Source organism: Chinchilla lanigera, unplaced genomic scaffold, assembly GCF_000276665.1.
Source record: "Chinchilla lanigera isolate Chin_1 unplaced genomic scaffold, ChiLan1.0 scaffold00026, whole genome shotgun sequence".
Classification (NCBI taxonomy): Eukaryota; Metazoa; Chordata; class Mammalia; order Rodentia; family Chinchillidae; genus Chinchilla; species Chinchilla lanigera.
The window spans coordinates 23,429,623-23,445,588 of record NW_004955427.1 but is presented as its reverse complement, the minus strand read 5'-3'; the positions used below and the strand labels follow the sequence as shown (position 1 = coordinate 23,445,588).

General features: G+C 41.3%; 1 protein-coding gene across 10 annotated transcripts in view; it reads right to left on the bottom strand.

Annotated features, from left to right (window-relative positions):
* The window catches only part of Kalrn (kalirin, RhoGEF kinase), a 638,378-nt gene that overhangs the window by 377,540 nt on the left and 244,872 nt on the right, over nt 1-15,966 (bottom strand). For all 10 annotated transcript variants that reach the window (XM_013515182.1, XM_005386537.1, XM_005386534.1 and 7 more), the window contains exon 6: nt 5,890-6,012. In XM_013515182.1, coding sequence (XP_013370636.1) covers nt 5,890-6,012 — 123 coding nt within the window. The remainder of the gene's footprint in view (nt 1-5,889; nt 6,013-15,966) is intronic.

Genomic DNA, 15,966 nt, shown 5'->3' with positions numbered 1-15,966 from the left:
TCTCATCAGCAACATACCCATTGTACAGGTGCAAGGAGTGAATAGAAAGGAGTGGATAGAAAAAAAGAGTCCCCACCTATAGGCCACACTCACCCAGAACTTAGCTTCAGCAATGGGTGGCTTGGGGTAGGACAAGTGTCTTACCTGAGAAGATAAGCCTTCACCTCGGAGTTTGGGGAAAAGGGGACCTTGTTTTCTTGTAGGGTTTCTATCTTACTAAGGTGGGAGGATACAGATAAAAAGAGGCAGTCCTGATTCAAATATCACAGAAACATTGTTTTTATCAAATTTCAGATTTTTTGAATAAATGCATCTTCATTTGCTATATGCACTTAAGATTATTTTCAGAGACTTTAATTGTTTTAAAGTAATTTTCACTAGTTTCAATGGAGAGTAATTCTACAGTTTCTATCATGTTGGAAATGGATTTTCTTTCAGAAATTATGATATTTTGCTTTAGGAATAACTATTTTACATTTATAGATCTCCAGAAAACAACAGTTCTCTAATTTTAATGTGCATATAAATCACCTGGGACACTTGGTAAAAATGCAAATTCCTAGGGTTTCACTCATATAAAGATTATGATTTTTTAGGACTGGGGTATAAGTCCAAAAGAAACCTACATTATTTTAGCAGGCGTCCTAGATGATTCTTTGAAAAAACTGTGCTAAAAAGGATAGTGCATACTAGATAAGACTGATAATGATGATGTTCTTCAACAGATTATATGTCTATAAGGGATTTTGCAGCTATGTGAGTGTGAAAATTTGGCTAGTTAAATATAATGGCTGTGTGTTTTTGTGTGTGTGTGTGTGTGTGTGTGTGTGTCTATGTGTGTGTGTGTGAGAAAATCTAGAAATTGTATCATTATAGGAAGTGCTGCAGAATCATGATTTGGGGCTATCAAGAATCAGTGATGGCTGGGGACCCGCAATAACGTTTCTCAGAGTAAGAACAGATCACCTGCCTCAGAATCTTCATTTCTCTTGCACCAGATCTGGCTTTTTCTTGATGATGCCATTTGTAACTTCTCAAATCAGAGGACATCACAGGCTTTGTTGCAATTGGTCTGATTTGGACACCACCAAGTGGCAATACATGCCTCTGGTGCACAAATTAATAGGATTAAAGCAGCTATTAAGCATGCCAGAGCAGAAAGGCTTCCTATGGCCCAGCTGCACACTGTTATCACTAATGTGAATCCTCACAGTCATAATAATAGAAAATGAATACCATTTCATATTTTAAAACTCTAGACAGAAGCCAATAGCAATTTATTTTTTCCAAAGAACTGGCTAATTAAAATTATAAATAAGGTTGTGTTATGTTTGTACATACTCTGGAGTATCTTTCTCATGAAAAACCACAATGTGGATGGCTACACGGCTGCTCTCTGCATACTGCATGCAACCTGCCTCACTTGCATCTGCTCAGACTCTCATCACAGGAGAAGGGCACACACAGGGAAGGAGAATTTATGAGAAATGCTTTCCCAGCAAAGGAAGAACTGAGAAAAAGGAGGGCCCCAGACAACTGTGGAAACCTGAGTTTCTCAGGCACTATAGGAAGCCAAAAGAGATTTTCCAAACTGGGTTTAGTAGGTGGATATTATTATCATTATGGTTATTATTGATCACAAGACAAGAACTCAATGGAAACTGAAAAGAAATGTTATAACAAAAATCTAAAGATCAACCAATTTTAGCATTTTTCTTCCTATTTTGCTCATGTACATACTGAGTAGGGTATTACTCCCACACTCCCAGTATGTTAATAATTGGTGAGCTTTATTGTACCAATTCATAAACAAAATTGAGGAATTTGATTTTTTATGATTTTAAGGATATGCAATTATTTCTTTGTACTATAGACTGAATTACACCCTCCCCCAAATTTCCATGTGGAAGCCCTAATTCCCAGTACCCCAGTACCTCAGAAAGCATTTGAGATAGATCTTTAAAGAAGTAATTCAGTTAAAATGGAGACATGAGGATGAGCTCTGGCCCAATCTAGTGTCCTATAAAATGAGGAGATTTGGACACAAAGGGAGATGCTGAGGGTGTTTATGCTCCATATTGACAGAGAAAAGGCCACATGAGGGAGCAGTGCGAAGGCCACCATCTGTGAGCCATGAGGAGAGGCCACCAAAGAAAACAGTCCTGCCAATGCTTTGATCTTGGGCTGTGAGTACCCAGAACTGTGACAAAATAAGTTTCTGTAGTTTAAGGTACAAAGGCTCTTGTGTTGTGTTATGGAACCCCTGGAAACAAATAAATTCAGTAATTGCTGTCTTTATTGGAGTTGGGTCTTTCACCAGTGTGTAATGCCTACACACAGGGAAACAAAACGTAAAAAACAGATGATGAACAGCTGAGCATCTTAATTTACAAGTTTATATGTCTAGGACTGATTTAAGTTGTAAATTTTTTGGTACAATGGAGTTAATTCATACACTGACAATATGATTCAATGAATGAATGCTGAGTCTTTAGTCAATGCTGATTACTAACTGAAAAACACAGCCCATCTGTCTCCCTCATCTCAATTAGCCCTTGTCTACCCTCTGTCATTCACTCTTCTAACATAAAACTATAGCTTATATTTATTTGTAGGATGATATATTTAACATCTGTCTCTTTAATGATAACTTGATAGCATGTAACCATCTATGTGTTCTTCACCACTATATGCCCAACACACAGGACAGTGTCTGATCCTTTGTTTTTTCAATGAATGAATATAGAAGTCATGATGTTCTCGAGATATTAAATTGGGGGACTGATTGATAGGCTTTAGGATTCTTTTGTATCTCTTGAAAGTATCTAAAAATTTTGTTCACAGGTACATTTCTCTGGGGAGAGGACCCAGTATCTGCATTAGATTTCAAAGGGGTCTGTGACTGTCCCCTAGTGTAAAAAATCACTGGCCTATTTCAGCCATAATACATAGAAGAGTCAATGGCATTTACCTGAAATGGAGTCTGCTACCTGTATGTTTATGTACAGATATGTGGATATGTGTAAGGGTCTATAATTTCCAAAAGCAGAGACAGAAATTTCTCAATGAATTTGTAGAACCCACCAACTTCCTACTGTCCCTGAAGAACTGATCATTCCTGTAGTCACTGGGCTCCAGCACTAGTTGCTCGCACTACCTGTTTCATGGCAGCAACACTGATCAGACAGGCCAAGGAAAAAGAAGCCTGTAATTCCCTTCTTTCACCTGTTTGGGATGCTGCCATCCTTTCATCTAGGAAGTTCCTTTTAATAACAAACTTCCCAGTTAACGAAGGCAATTTGATCAAACAACTCTGGGATTTGTCTTCCCTCATCCTGCAGCCAGAGAACAGATCCAGCCTAATCAGGCTAAGAGGCCTCCAGGCACTGGCACATTCAAGGTGGAGGGAGGCGCAGGATGGGCTGCAACATGCTAATAGGACCTTGGGTATTAATCTCCTCTTTTTCCCAGTTTCAGGAAATATTTTCCTCCAATAAATTTCTTCCTTCATTTCTGAGGGAAGACCTCAACAGTAAACTTGTCAGAACAAAGGTTTTTTTAAGTACCATTAATTGTCGGTTACCCATACTACCAGAGGAAAGCAGGAGTGCAGATAATTCAAAGCCAAAGGCTCTTTTCACTTAGCTTTGTAGTATATGGTTTCAAGGGGCTCTGTGGCAGACTCACTTCTCTAAGTGTATTTGTCTTTGCTGCTTATTAAAATGAATTTGCCTTAGGGCCATGCGGATGGGTGACATGAAGACTTTGGCACAGAATTTCTGTAACTCATCAGGGAAAATGCACAAAGCACACAGATAATCGAACTTCACTAGATCTGAGTTCACATTCTTAATTACCTGTGATCAATTGCTTGGCTCCTCTGTGACTAAAGGGAGCCAGAGATGAGAAACAATTATAGAAGACTAGTTTGGAGAGAATGAGTCTTTACATTTAGATGAGGACTCAAGACTGAGCGGTAGCCAAAACTGGTAACACAATCAGTGTGGATAATTTCCCTGCCGGGCCTCCCAACCATCTTTTCTGCAGCCAGATTGATCTTCCTGGGCAAATCTCATGATGTTCATCTCTTCCTAACACCTTCTGGGGGCTCTCTGTGTTAGTCATTAGGACTGTCTGAAACTGCCCTTCTCTCTCCTTGTCATCATGTTTCCAGTCATTGGGAGTAAGATGTGGTAGTGTGATTTGCTTTGGTCAATGAAATGTGCAGGGAAGTTGGCCAGTGAAATGACAGTGTCACTTCTAGGTGGAAGGTTTCAAAGACAGCATGTGCTTGGCTCCATGTTCTGTCTGGCAAAGCAACTGGCAGCATCTAAAATAATGGTTATTCCATCAACCCCGGTCCCTGGTGACTATAATACCCTTAGTGATGAGTGTGTGCCAGGAACAATAAACCAACCTTTGTTGGTTTTAACTGCTGAGATTTAAGGTTATTTGCTAGCTCTCAGCTCTTAGTGTAGATTCTCAGCATATCTCTATCATCGTACATACCAAGGTACATCATGATTTTTCTCTCTTCAACTTACACTGAGCAACTTCAGGCCATAACTATTTCTTCTTTAGTGTTTTGAGTACATCACATATTTAAAGCAAGAGGGTAGAAATTGAAATTATCCTCCTTTCTTGTCTCTGCAATCCTCCAGGTTTGCATTTTTATAACACTTGATCCAGCCTAATTCCCAGCATCAGCACTGCAATAAGATGTCTTTTGTTTTTCAGATCTATGGGAGTGATGGAGCTGTTCCTCTGCCGCAACAGTGTGCAAGAAGGAAGGGCAGAGGGGCACAGAGAGGTATGTCAAAACACACTGGGTTTAAGGAACAGACAGAATTTCAAAATAAAGCTTTGGGACAGCCACGTGGAAAAAATGGTAAGCTAAAGCATTAGGTTTGTGAGGGGGTCACATGTATCATGTAGACTGCATGCTCACATCCTCATCAGTATCATAATACCAGTGCACTGATGACTTACTATGTGCCAGGCATCATTCCAAATGCTTCACAATTACATAACTCACTGAATCTGCAAACCATCTTATAAGGTAGCTATTATTATTTATATTTTACAGGTGAAGGAACCAAAGCCCAGAAAGGTAAGTTCCCTAAGGTCACAGAACTGTTAAATGGCCTTCTTTGACTTCAGCATCTTTAGCACCTGGCTTCAGCTTCCATCCTGGGAGCTCAGTAACTGCACTGAGTCCCACTCCCCATCCCATGAGCCATGGGATGCCTCCCCCTCAAATTGCTATCCCCAGACCAACATAGAGCAATTCTACTCCCTTCTATCCAAAGCAGCCTTTCCCATACTTGAAGGTAGTAATCATGTGTCCTATGGGGTTACATCTTCACATTGTAAACATCCCCAGTTCACTCTACAGTTCCTAGTGTGCCGCAGCTTGGTGCCCTTCACCATCCCAGCTGTGACTCATACATGCTGGACAGCAAAATAATGTCAATGGAATGGAGCGTCTAGTTCTTCCCTCCGCTAATGCCTCCTACCACCCAAGTACATGCCTTTCATGGTATAAAGCAGGATCCATAATCTGCTCCAGGAACAGCAGGATGGTTATGTGCCCTGCACTCAACCCCCATCTGAAAAATGGACTCCTAAAAGATCCATGAGTTCCAACCTCCTGATTTTTGTTTTTCTTTTTCGGTGGGACAAGGGATTGAACCCAGGGCCCTTATACTGAGCTATATCTTCAACTCTTTTTACATCTTTTTTGCTAAGTTCCTAAGTTGCCCAGCTGGATTCAAACTTATGATCCTCCCACAGTGCTGGGATTACAGGTGTATGCCACTATGCTTACTCAGATCTACCCCTCCTCATTCTTGGGCACACAGGCATGTTGAGAATAGACCCTGTGCTTACCATGGAGTTCATGGCGAAGTGATTGTGCTGAGTCTGGAGGTCTAGAGCATGCTGGTAGCTGACTCCAATCTCTGTGTGGCTCTGGAGAAATAATTCCTTGTTGTGGCTTATCCAGTCAAACATCTAGAAGGGATAAGAAGGTATAATGATCAGAAAAGTCATGGGTCTGACAGAGCAAAACATTCAGAACTACTGAAAAAAAAAAGCCCTCTTCCTCAGTGAAAACCAGTCATCATTCTTGGAGCTAGGATGGACCGTGGTCTGGTTTCTCAGGAGACTTCTCATTTCTAGCATAAAAAGCCACTAGCAGCTACTCAGTCCTCTAAAGAGTCTAAGTGAAAAGCAGAAAGTGAGTGACAGAATTAGGGAGATAGCAGAGGAAGCTGTTACTATACAGAACTTCTGCCCTTTGTAAAAACCTTTAAATACCCTGAAAAAGGCACTATGCTTGCTTTAGGAACAGGTCGTCACAGCAAACAGGGAAGCCTACACCATTTTCTGTTGCACTAGTATTAGAGAGAATCACACACAGGAAGCAACAATAGCATCTTTGTATGCCCCTGCCCAATTTGCATACTGCCCAACCACACACAGTGGTACACTGATCCTGAACAGAATCAACCTCTAACTCCACTTCCTTGCACTTCCAGGTTCATACTACAACCCACTGGGAACCAGAGGAGGAGGATTTGAAGAAAGAGTACTGCTTGGTGCTAGCACAGTGAGCCCTAAGCCATTTCCTCCTCCTAACTCTACAGTGGTTTACATTTAGCTATCTGCCCCTCTTCCCCACAGTCTGCATACTCCAAGGAGAGCTGATCAGAACCCCAACTCCAGGATGTTCTTAGTTCTTCAGGACACTAGACCTAAACCAATCAATGTATACAGCATTTACCAACCATTGGGGTGGTTTCAGAAATAAAAACATGATCTGAGTGAGTACAATAAAATGTTAAGGATGCTTGTTGGAAACTCCTGGAAAAAGAAAACCCTAGTTCTTTAGATGTGGCTTTTCTTCCTCTAATATTGTCCCCATGTGTCACTGACCTCACATCACTGCAGTCATTCTGCTGGAAGCTCAGGAAGAAAGCCAATGAGAGAAAAAGGGTAGAGCCAAGGCAACTGCAGGGAAACACCCATAGCCTGCCTGAGCCTTGCTGGATTTCCCGAGAACCTGAGTCAAGAAATCTTCTGTATTATTCAAGCCAGTGTAAGTTGATTTTGTATAGCTTTCCACCCCTGAGCAGTCAGGTGATACAGCCAGGAAAGGTGTGAAAAGTATACCTGGAGAAGGGAATTGCTCTTCTTGGTGCTGGAGCTCCATGGACTGGGAAAGGAAAAAGGCTACTGGCTAGCTGCAGAGCACAGTAAGAAGGAGCTGAGTGCAGGAGCATCCCAAGAGATGGCAAAGATTTTATCAGCTTTCCTGAAGGCAAAACTGTTTCCACATACCATGACTTCCCTTTACGAAGAAGAGTGAACTCATTTTTTTCAGTTATATCCAACCAACATTTACAGGGCACCTGCCACATGCCACAAGGTGATAGAAAGGCAAAAATAATTAAAATGTAGTCCTTGAGAGTAAGTGGCTTAAAGGCCAGCATGGGACACTGACATGGATGAGGTGAGACTTCAATACAACTGGATACACACACAATTAAATCACTATTTTGAAAAATCTAGAGATACAACAGAAGCAAATGCTGCCTACTGAGGAAGCTACCCTTCAGCCACCCTGTGGGGAGTAGGGAAGGAGAACCAGAGAAAGCTTCCCAGTGGAGGTGACCCTTGCATTGACTCAGGGAGAAATCAGCCAGGTGAAGGCCTGTGGAACTCATGCTCTGGGCACACAGGGAGTGGTGAACACAGAACAAAACTGAGGGGCAGCCCATCATGTGGCAGGCACTGAACGCAACTCAGCAATGCTTCTGGAGCCTATCTCAGGAACTGTGGTTGGGAAACAGGTAGGATTCATTGGTTGTGAAGAGCCCCAAATGTAGGTTTTGGAAATGAGCACATAGTAGCAAGTTGTTGGTAGAGGGCTCTAAACTGAACAGTGAAGTGTGAAGGAGCCCTAATAGCAGTATGGGCTGCTACAGGAAAAGAGCTGGACCAGCCAGAAAGCTGTTACATAATCCTGATGGGGCTGAGAGCCTACCAGCTCCAATTAGGGAGTGGCAGTGGAGCCTGACAATGGGCAGATTTGAGGGCTATTAGGGAAAGATGGAAGATCAACAATGTTAGGGAAGAGGAGAGTAAGGAAGAGTTAGGTTCTGACATGGCACCTGGTCCTTGCAATTAAAGGTGCCACCACAGGGGCAATTTAGAGACAAGGGTAAAAAGATGGGGTAGGGTGGGGGAGAAGGTGGATAATAGGCTTCATTTCCCAATGCAAATGGGTTCCATTTCCTCTAAAATGAGTTTGAAAGACTTATGACAGTTTCAAGTAAACATATCCTGTAGGCAGTTAGATTTATGTGTCTGGAGGTCCAGAGAGAGCAATCAGGGCTGTAACAACTCATACCTAAGTATAAAAGCATCACCTTCTGAAAGCAAATGTGCATGGTTTGGAGATTATTCTCCCACTTGCATTACTCAAGTCACTTCTACCTGCATTGACAATAAAGAAGGAATAAAAGTATTACTCTTCACCTGCCAGCGTCAGAGGATTTGTTTTAGGCTGGGGCTCCTGTAGAAGCTGGGTCAATATCTATGTGGTAGCTACCATTCTGTGTCCACTAGCCACAGCCAGCCCCTCATCACAGTGGTCAGGCCTTTTTCTTCTCCTTTAATTATTATGTAGGACAAGGGGGAAAAGAATACAGGCACCCTAAGAGTTTAGATGATTCTCATTCTGTAGTTTTTGATCTTTAAAATTCTGCCTTCCAACTCATTTTAAAATAATTTGTCATCTCTTTTCCTTATTGCAAAAGAATCAATAAAGTTAATGAAAATCTGAAAAACCTGAAGTCCTTGGAACTTGTGATGAAAAGTACTCACTCCATACACTTTCTTGGATGTCTCAATAGCCCAGAAGTGACCTCCCCTATATTTTATGCTAAGTGACTATTTAGATATGCAAATAAACAGCTGAGTTATGTGCTAGCACCAGAATGACTAGATTGCTGGGCACCAGGTTCCTGATGGACTACAGAGTAAGGGCATCTGGACATGGGCCAAGCAGGGTGAAAACCAATGCAAAAATGAATTAAAAGATGGGTGAGAGTGGAGATTGCCGTGGAGCTATGCATCTTGTTGAATCGCTGCCATACAGGGGTCTGTATCTGTGCCATTCCACTTTATGCTATGTTCTTCATTTGGAGCACAGGAGCTGCGTGCTGGCAGGCAACACAATCTGACAAAGTTTAGCATGTTCTGGAGGTAATGCTCCAAAGATAAAAAACAGAGAGCAAAAGACCTTCTCTGGTAGGTAGAAGGAAGGAGAATCACAATTTCAAGCCCAGCCTTGGCAACTTAGTGACTTAGACGATATTTCAGGATAAAGATAAACAAGTAACACTGAAGATGTAGCTCAGTATAAAGGCCTTAGGTTCAATCCCCAGTACCAAAAAAGTATATTCATTGCTATAACTTACATTTCCAACATTCTGAATGAAAGATTATCAGTGAGAAAACTAGTATTTGATAGCCATAGAAAAATAGTTTTTTTAGTCTCTGCCCTAGCATTTATTAGGTACTCTTGAATTCAAAACATCCATTGGCACACAGCATCCTACTTCATCCTCAAAACAGTCCCATGCAGGTGTTAGCATCAGGTTCTCTTCACAGATTGGGAAACAGGTTCAGAGGAGTAAAGCCCAAATCTAGAATTCACTCATTGTTACCCAAGGCTATGTTCACTTAGTGCCTGCGAGAAGGTTCTCAGGAAACTGTTCTGCTTTCTACTGTCACAGCTGTCAGACCTCCTCTGCTTGGGGGTCATGGGCCAGGTACCCTCCAAATTGCTTTGGGGTGCTCCAGCCCAGGAAAAATGTTGTCTCTCCCTCAAGACCACTCACTCATCAATACCCAACAGCTGCTGCCTCTGCTGCTACCCCATCACGAAGGAGTGTGGATGCCTGGGGACAGCTGATTCAAACAGCTGCACTGTTCTCAATAAGTGAATGAATGAATGAAGGAATGAGCTGAAGAGTGGGCTGTAGGTTCCTGGGTTGCTAATACCCAGAGAAGTGGGCCCTTTGTAAGCTTTCTCCAGCTAGGACAGTTTATGATTTGATCTATCTGAATTTGGCTCTCTGGAAGACACTTGAACTAGACTGACCCAGAGGTGTAAAGGGGAAAAAAACCTAAAGAAAATATCTCAACAGCGGTTTCAGATTTTTTGATATGTCTCTCTTTTTTTTTTGAAAAGCTATAAATGCTGAATTCAAGAAAATGTAATATAACCAAAAAATTCCTTCAAGGGTAAAGTTCATGTCTAAGTAATACAAGTGCATTTCTTTGTCTGAAACCAATATAGTTTTGTCTCATTAAGAAGATGGATGTTATGTATGTGCTCCCTGACATTATTTTTTTAAATTAAGCTAAGTAACTTCTTTATGCTGTCTAAAATTTAGTAAAAATATACAAATCTGACTCTTAATAAATAATAAATGTTAAAGGAATCTAAATGAAAAGGAATCTAAATAAAAAGGAATCTAAATCAGAAACCTTTTTCTAGTAAAGATGTAGATAACAAAAAGGTTATTACTTTGCTTATAATAAAGCATAAACTATTTCATAGAACACAGATATTAAGTAAAGACCTTGTGCTTATTTCCTTAATTTGCCAAATTTAGTAATAGCACCTGATTATATTTTTAACTTGCAAACCACTTTTCTATCTATTGTTAGTGTTTTACATTCCCTAATTATAGATTCCATTGGCATTAAAGATGTTCATATTCAGCTTTGATGAGCTGAGTGAAAGGACAGACGATAACCAGTGTAGTTTCTCTGCCTAACTATGCACATGCCTGTATCAGTGGCCTGCACCCTGTTTATCCCCTGCAGTGACCCGTCCATAAAACCTCATGCCCTGTACAGCACTGACACCACCTTGCAGGGGAACCGTGCTGTGTCTGGGAAACAAGGTGTCCACTCAATTCTGCAATAACATGTTATGCATGGTAAGGTATGAAGAACCAAGAACTCAGGACAGTACAGTCTGTAGCATACATTTTGACAAACTTTCTCATTGGTCCAAACCTCAGTTCCCTCTCTTTAAAATGGAGGTAACAATTTACACTATTTAGACCTTAGAGTATGAGGGAGATTCAAATAACCTAATGGATAGGGAAATGCTGTGTTGTGTTACCTATGTGGTGGATTTTTAAATCCACATAATGAGCATATTCTATTGGACATATTGCCCAAATGTTTTCATTTAGAGCACAAATGAAAAATCTGGTTTTAAAATAGTAGTAAGTTTGCACTGCAAAGTCACCAGGGCTAATGGGAATCACACCTACAGCTTATATACAAACACATCCAGAGCCCACACAAGGCAACCACAGAAACAGTCCAGAAGTACTGTCCATTGTACACACAGTGGCCCCATAGATGTCTTGGCTAACAAGACTCAGAGACTGGTATGTTCTCTCAGGTTCTGCCAGAGGACCCTGGAGTTTTTCTGCTTATCCCAGGTGGCCTGACCATGAACAAGGATGTTAAGAAAGACCCCATGCCTCATGAGATCTCACTGCCTTCTTTCTTGCTTCCAAACTCTCCCTCTCCAGCCTCTTTGCCTCATTCTTAATCTGTTGCTATGAAAGACTCTGACCCTTGGCTCTTAACTGGTTTTCACTCAGGAGAGATGCCTACTAATTTACAATTTTTGTACAGTCTCCTGGAATTAGTTTATCCTGGACATAGAAACAGCTTGCTAAGCCCTTTCTGAGCATGACCTAGGGATAAAATCCTAAAATGAGGTGACAAAGAGGCTCTGAAAAAGGAGAGTCCCTCAAAATAGAAGTAGGTGAGCCCAAAGGCACATTTCCCCAACTTCATAAGTCTGTTTTCATGGGAACTCTGATTGACCTCCAGAGAACATATTCTTGTGCAAACAGGGAAACACACAAACCTCATGTGTGTGTTCTTGCCTCAGACCCTTTAGATCTCTTAACCTGGCTTTTGGTTACTCACTCTCTTAAAATGAATTTTCCTGCTTTGCCTAAACAAGGCAAAAAGAAAAAAAAACAAGAATCCCAAAATGTGTACCACATTTCCAAGAATTTCTTGTTGTGGGGAGTTAACACCACATTTCCTCTGTATCTTGCAAGCCCTGCAGGCTATCAGGGACTCCAGGTTCTAAAGAGATCACAGTTATACTTGTGTCTATGGACAGAGAGGTAGAACATGGACTTTTTGGCTGTAGGTGTAATAAATGCCTACTGAAAGTGAGAAAGTGCTCTGGGCTCTGCCTGTTTTCCTTTCTGCTTTTGGCAGTCAGATACTTTTATATATTGTATAAAAAAGGAGCTCTTGTCATAAATCCAGTGTGCTCCAGGGAGGATAGCTCAGCTTGGTTTCCTGGAGAATACCATCACTGTATGCTGAGTAATCAGCCACGATGCCAAAATTTCACCAACCAGGTTGTGTCTCTGACTGGTAGATTTGTTGTCACTTCCATAGCATACTTTCTTCATCTTCCATACCCAAATTCCTTAAATCTCAACTCCTAGGTCCAACAACCCTACATATTTCTCATAGACTAGAACAGTCTCTGTTTCCCTGCAACACAGCCAAATGTTCCACTGTGAGCAAAAGGTTGTCAACACTCTTTCCCCTTCTGCATAGTAATCTGACCTTCATTTAAAATCCAAGTAGTGTTTCCATGACAAGATATGTGCCAACATGTTACCAAATCATAGTAAAATGGCAAAAACACTGAACCTGTATGGGGAAGAACTATAAATACCTGATGGGGACACCATTTCTTGAGCTTCCCTAGGTATGGTCACTTTTGTACTGGCAGGTTCTTTGCAGGAACCCAGAAAGTTGTGGCAGTGGAGTTGTTACAAGACATTCTGGCTCCCATAGGGCATACAGTTTTTAAGCCATGGCAGTTGTCCAATGCAGACTGTCCCTTTGTACCTGAGCTGAACTGCTGGGCTGGACTGCTGCAGGCACTGCTCTGCTGCATGTTATGGTTCCCATCACATACTGTTCTCAGCATAACAGTGCAAAAAGCAGCCTATGCTAGGTTTGTAAGTTTGACATTTAGTAGAGACTGAGAAGACCCCTGGTAGGTTTTGAGCTTATTTTCAGAGCCAAACTATAGTGACAACAGTACTGTATTCTCTCTGTGTCTTCCCTTTCTCCATTCTCATTTCCAATTTTACTTCATGGCAGCAATAATAATGGTAACACAACAACCACAACAGCTAATATTTGTTAAATATTCACTAGGTATTAGACACTCTTCTAAGCACAGTACATATATTAACTCACGTAATTCTCCTAATAAGCTCACAGTTATCTCCCCAATATTAACCTCTACTTTCATCACCTCCATTTTATAAATTAGAAAAGTAGTACTCAGCGAGGTTAATTAACTTGCTCACAAGCACACAGCTAATAAGCCAACCTGAGATTCAAAACAAAGGAAGTCTAATTCTAGTTCCAGATGCTCCTAACCTTTTTGCTATACTTTCTAGTGAGCTTGAAGCTTCATTGTCTCTCCTTGTCATCAGAAACCTTTCAGAAGTGTATGGTGGACCTGTTGCCCTTAATTTTTTTTAATTTTTTGTCTTTTTGAGACAGGGTCTTGCTGTGCAGTTCAGGCGAGCCATGAGCTCACTTTGTAGCCCAGGCTGGCCTTGAACTCGCAACAATCCTCCTGCCTCAGCCTCCCGAGTGCTGGGATTACAGGCGTGTGCCACCATGCCTGGCATGTTGCCCTTGTTTCTCCTCCATAAACTTCCTCCTCCAGCCTTCAGTATGCTCTGCTTTACCCCTTTCTTGAATCTGGACCCACACTGGAATACAGCCATCTCCTAGTTTCTGAGTTCTTCCTGCCACCAGTGTGATCTCACCCCAGAGTGAGATGCAGTCTTTTCCAACACTCCACCCAGGATGCCCTCTGAGCTGAGTCATTTCAGTGGCAGGTCATTTGTCTACAGACAGGATGAGCTTTTCCTTGCTTCTGATTATCTCCATCCAACAGCCAATTCTCCCAGGGTAACTAGAGCTTTTTGATACTTGAACCCTCTTCTTGATATCTGTGTCTCAGATCCTCATGACAAAGGCTATAGGAACACCCTAATTCTGAAAGCTCCACTATCCTCAAACCCTACAATGACTGGTATAGACTTACCTCTCACTTTTCTGGTTTCCCCTTCATGGCTTCCTTTTGTGTCTTTCACACCCTGCTGTAACATTCTACCAACTGGACCTCAGGCTTCTATCCTTTCTTCATCAGACTCTGTCCATGTGCAAATTCATACATGCTCAAAACTTCTACAACACTAATAATATTTCCTATTTCATGTGCCCAAACTCTGTGCACCTACCACCACTATACTTTAATCCCACACAGTCCTTATAATAATGCTACAATGTTAATTCCATTTTAATCATGGTAAACACTCACTATAGCAGGCCACCTGTATCCAAAGGTTTTGAATTCAAGGATATGCCAATTACAAATTGAATTTTTAAAAAAAAAAATTGGGTCTGAACTAAACATGTACAGACTTTTTCATCATTATTCTCTAAACAATGTGGTATAATGGTTGTTTACATAGAACCTATATTGTATTGGGTATGAGAAGTAATTTGGAGATGATTCAAAGCATTCAGAAGGGTATTTATAGGTTGTATGCAGATATTCTGTCATTTTATATGTGGGGTCTGAGCATCCTCATGTGCCCTCAGGGGCCCCTGAAATCAATCCACCATGGATACACAGGGATGAATGTAGTAAGAAGTAAGGCTAATTGCCTAAGATCACACAACTTGTAAGTGATGAAGATAAATTTAGAATGTGAAGTCCATTTGGACCTATAACTCATGCAATTTCCTGTTTCAGGATGCCTTTTAACTACAACTTCCCAGATATCTGACAAGAATATATACCTACCAGCCTCGACACAGTGAATTTTACACACATGATCTCCATCCTCTAACATCCCTAAGAGGAAATAAATGATGACATCAACACCCCTTTTTCTGGTGAAAAACCAGATTCAGTGAGATTAAATGGCTTGGTCAAGATAACTCAGTCAGGGTAGCAGGCTGAAGACTCACATTGAGGTTTGCTAACCCCATACTTTTAAACCACTATTAAATTGTGTCCCACATAAACATTGAAATCTCAGAATTTCTAGTCACATGTTGCCTGTGGATTCCTTACCACCTTATGTGCCTGTGGACTCTACAAGAACGTCTTAATGTTCTACCAACATCTCATGTCTTTTCTATTCAAACTATGACCTCCTTCTGACTACCCATATCTTCATCCCATCCCTCACAGCCAGTCTCCTTCTTTCTTTAAAGAAGTAACTCTGGATTTATACCCTTTACCTTCTAATGTTGCTATCACTTATGCCTCAGCTCCTCCTACCTAGATTACTGCAATTACCTCCCTACTTGTCTTCCCTAGTCCACTCTGTCACAGGCATTATTAGGGTCCCACAGAAAAGGATAGAGAAAATGAGACACAATAGGCACTAGAAAGTTCCTTAAAAGAGTACATGGGATGGGATATTGGTTCCCCAAAAACAATTTCACTCCAGATGATTTGTTCAAATTAATCACGTTAACTTTGTTCCCCTTGTAATTTGGTTCAGGAATGAGCAGGTCTCAGCAAGTATGAACCAATGAAATTGAGGAGAGGTTTGCTTGGGGCTTCTGGGAAAGAGGCTAGTGTCTATCTGTGTGTCTCTCTCCTACTCTCCTTCCTTTTCTCCATTCTCCCTACTTTCCTCACTGGGGAAAACAATGAAGCCTGTTGTTCTGTTTTTGCTGGCTGCTATCTCATAGCCATGAAGGAAGCCTTGGGACAAAACTCTCAGTAGAACAGTGATATGGAAAGATCTTCAGTTCCTGATGACTGGTTTTCACTGATTAGTCAGT